This window comes from Silene latifolia, unplaced genomic scaffold (assembly GCF_048544455.1).
Source record: "Silene latifolia isolate original U9 population unplaced genomic scaffold, ASM4854445v1 scaffold_132, whole genome shotgun sequence".
NCBI classification, from domain to species: Eukaryota; Viridiplantae; Streptophyta; class Magnoliopsida; order Caryophyllales; family Caryophyllaceae; genus Silene; species Silene latifolia.
The window spans coordinates 807,544-811,738 of record NW_027413132.1 but is presented as its reverse complement, the minus strand read 5'-3'; the positions used below and the strand labels follow the sequence as shown (position 1 = coordinate 811,738).

General features: G+C 39.7%; 1 protein-coding gene across 1 annotated transcript; it reads right to left on the bottom strand.

Moving 5' to 3' along the window:
- Positions 1–1,969: 1,969 nt before the first annotated feature.
- Positions 1,970–2,308, bottom strand: LOC141637679 (uncharacterized). Its single transcript, XM_074447137.1, has one exon. The coding sequence runs from the start codon at positions 2,306–2,308 to the stop codon at positions 1,970–1,972; it is 339 nt and encodes a 112-aa protein (XP_074303238.1).
- Positions 2,309–4,195: the final 1,887 nt, after the last annotated feature.

Below are 4,195 nucleotides of genomic sequence, written 5' to 3'. Positions count from 1 at the left end.
CTAGCTTGTCACAATGAGCGTTTCTTCTTTGACAGGTGTTTCGACACACCTTTATTCTGTTCCCCCAGCGAGAGTACACGAATAGACATTCCCTCTCGAGACATGGAGATCAGTTCCCAATTATGTTTCTCCAGCGAGAGTTCACGACCGACAGTCACCCCCTCTCGAGAAATGGAGATCAACATCGACCCAAAATCCTTCCGAAGTTTGTTTGAAGCTGAACACAAGCAGATTTCTCCCAGCAGTTCCAGACTGTGTCCTGCTGTCTTCTCCCAATATCGCGTTTTGTTTCCCCTGGAGTTTCAAAGAATTTCAGGTATGGTCTCTTCTTATGGCTGGCGAGCCTCCTTACGTAGTCTAATGGACTTTAAACGACCCTCCCCGGAAGTCGACAGACTCTAAAATGTTCCCGACGACGTCCTCGGGCTCGACCCCTTGAGCCACCTCGCATCGCCATAGTCGTCAGGTTGTAATCTTCGATTGACCTGATGGCTATACTTTGACTTTCGCCTTGTCCAAGCCTCAGTCAAAGTAGGGGCTCAGTAGATACCTCATTTCTGCACCTCCCGCAAACCACTCGGTGATGATTGGGCCGCATGCTTGGTACGCGGAACGATTTGTGATAGTTCGTAAGTTTATCGTCAAGTGATCGCTCAAACATTTATGTCTACCTCTTAATTGTCATCTACGTGCCGATACGGTCGTTTTGGCAGTAATTAGAGCACATTTGGAGTCCGGGCCTAAAACCGTCTTCATTTTCTGAAATCGAGTCGGAATATTCTGGAATGTTCCGGATATTTCTATTCCATAATTTATAAATCTTTTAGTCTTTGGTAAACAATTTCCCGTAATATTCACACAAAATATTAAGGAAAACAAAATTATTCCGTTATTCCATAATCAAAACACGGAAATCTTTCTTCCGCAGGAGGAAACCACTTGGGAAAGGACGCAGCAGGTGCTGCGCCTCTTCCAAGAGACGCAGTGCCTGCTGCGCCTCTTCCCAAGTCCTTTTCTGCGTATTTTTCGTATATTTTTCATATATTTTCGAGATTCACTTCCAAAGTTTCTCCGAAAACCCTACTTCCTCCGTGTGATTAGTATAAATAGAGGCCTTCGGTCTCACATATTTCTCACGCGAGTGTCCGCCCTTCTCTTCTCCCTTTGCATTCTAGACCACGTTCTTACTTTTTAGCGTCTACGTGCTTGAACAATCGACCACGTAAGCTCGGATCCTTCTGAGTACCAGCCTCGTTTTGCATGTCCGACCAATTTGACCAACTTCACCATAATCAACTTTAATCAACTCTTTTTTTCCCCTGTTTTGTTGTTGTTTTGATTTATTTAGTTACATTTATGCGTTAATTTTGAATCATTGGAGTATGATTGGATTTTGTATGTTTATTAATCGATTTCTTTGAATTGTTTGAGTTTTGCCGGATACTTCGAGATATTGCGTTCTGAACTCTAATTAGATGTTCCTGAATGTAGTTATGTTTATACGTTGGATTTAATTATTTGAAGATTCTTGGATTTGAATGGAGTTGTTAGTTTTACACTTTCGGTATGAAATGACATGAGATTCCGACACTACTATAGAAATGGCTGTGTTAGAACGTTCACAACCATGTGGTATTTGAGTCAGAGTCCCATAGGAATGAAGTGAGTTATACAAAAAAACTATAAAAAGTAGAAATAAGAATCAATAAAATTGATGAAGTAGAAAATCAAATTGCAGCTCATTGATTGCTAAAGTGTCAACTATTATATCCATAGTAAAAAATTACTACCAGTATGATTGGATGAACAAAATGACTGGGGGACAAAGGGAATACTCCGTATGATAATAATAATTTTAAAGCCAAGTAAAAAGAAGCATTGCCTGTTAGCTAAACTCTGAAAGAATGCGAAAAGGTTTTGATAACTCCTCAAAACGATACAAACCTAGCAATTGTTTTTCTTTGGCTACCTATATGTAGAAACCCATTTGGTTTGGCTTGTTGGACACATCAGGAACTAATGTCACTCCATTGTCATTTTCGTCCTTCACTGGACTCTGCTTTTCCTTTGATGGAGAGTTCCGTCTTCGCTTCTTACTGTTCTCTAAGACGTCTGTGATACTCGGATCCTTGTCATCGTTATCATCTTCTTCCATTTTGCTTACTTTATCTTCAATGATCTCATCCTTCAATGGCTTTAACAGCCTTCCTCTCCTCTTTTGAGTAGGAATCTTCTCCTCCTTGCCACTACCCGTGTCCCCATGGCTGGTAACTGTCAACTTCTTGGCTTTTGTCATACCTCGGCCCATAATTCACAGTGTTCCACAAAATATTCACACTACCAAATAGATTAACCCCATTATCTTGCTAGATATAGACATTTACCTTGCTAGATACACATCTCTGGAGCTACATACACTACGTTACCTTGCTAGGTACAAACCTTTACCTTGCTAGATACACTCCTTTACCTTACTAGATACACTCCTTTACCTTACTAGATACATATCTGTGACAAGCTAGATACACTCCTTTATATTGGTTGATACACATGATATTTTTTAGTTATTACAGAATCAAAATAGTTTAATCTCACGTTATTCCTGTTTTCTAAGCAGATGTTTTCTTGTGGTGTTTTTATAAGATGGAAGAAATTTAGAAGTGAGAGTGAATGGCATGAGATTCCAACAATGCCCAGGTAGGATGAGCTTGTTACAGGCTGTCATGGCTAGGGATGAAAGGATTGGGGGGGCTCCTGTGTCTAATGCTGAGATCAGACCTATGTTACAGGCTGTGCAGGACTGTCATTTAGCCGATCTTAGTGCTCAGGGTGCTTTCTATACCTGGTCTAATAAGCATGCATGAAAATGGTACTAGAATCTATAGCAGATTGGATAGAGTTTTAGTTAATGATGATTTGGTTGATAACTTCTCTGAGAGCTGTGTTCATTTCCTTCCAGAGGGAATGTTTGATCACTGTCCCTGTCTTATACAGTTTGAAATGATAAATTCGAGAAAGGGGGCTTCATTTAAATACTTTAATATGTGGTCCCTAGCTTCTGATTATAAGAGTATAGTGAGAAATGGCTGGCATAAGGAGGTTCATGGGACCCCTATGTTCAGGGTAGTATCCAAATTGAAAGGGTTAAAAGCTGGTCTGAAACAATTGAACAAAGACCAGTTTAGTGACATTGAGAATCTTACTTCTATTGCTGAGATTTCTTTGAAACAGTTTCAGGAGATGCTGGTTTTGGATCCTTATAATGAATAGCTTATGCAAAATGAAAGGGATTGTGCAACTGAAGTGTATGAGTTGAGGAAAGCAAGAGCACAATATTTGAGCCAAAAAGCTAAATGTGACTGGATGAAGCTAGGGGACGATGAAAACACTGCCTATTTTCATGCTAGTATTAAAAGAAGAAGAGCTAGAAATAGAGTTTTTCAAGTGAAGGACATGAATAACAACCTATGTTCTAGTCCTAAGAGTATACTGCAAGGTTTTGAAGAATACTATAAATATCTGTTGGGCACTTCAACTCAGGTGAGAGGTGTTAATAAAAGAGTGGTCCAATTTGGAAAATGTGTCACTGAAGAGCACTGTAGCCTGTTGAATACTCCTATTTCTGCTGAGGAGGTCAAACAGGCCATGTTTGATATACCAGGGGATAAAGCTCCTGGCCCTGATGGGTACAGTAGCTAATTTTTCAAAGAAAATTGGAATATTATGGGCCCTGATGTAGTGGCAGCAGTTAAGGGTGCTATACATTCTGGGAAGTTGCTGAAGCATGTGAACAACACAATTATAACTCTTATTCAAAAAGTGGAAATGCCTGAGACAATATTGCAATTCAGACCCATTGCCTGTTGCAATACTGTCTATAAGTGTTTATCTAAGGTGATATGTACCAGATTAGGGAAAGTATTACCTGCTATTATAAGTCCCTCCCAAAGTGCCTTTATCAAAGGAAGGGATACTGTGGGTAATATACTTATTTGTCAAGAACTAATCAAACTTTACAAAAGAAGAAGTTGCTCACCTAGGATGATGATGAAGCTTGACTTGCAAAAAGCATATGATTCAATGGAGTGGTCTTTTGTAAGAGCTATGATGCAATGCCTTAGTTTTCCTGAGAGTTTTATAAGGATTGTAATGGAATGTGTTACAACCCCTTCTTATACAATCTCTCTTAATGGGG

What these genes read in the sequence shown, in the direction of transcription:
- LOC141637679 (XM_074447137.1), bottom strand. Translation starts at nt 2,308, where the DNA reads ATGGGCCGAGGTATGACAAAAGCCAAGAAGTTGACAGTTACCAGCCAT.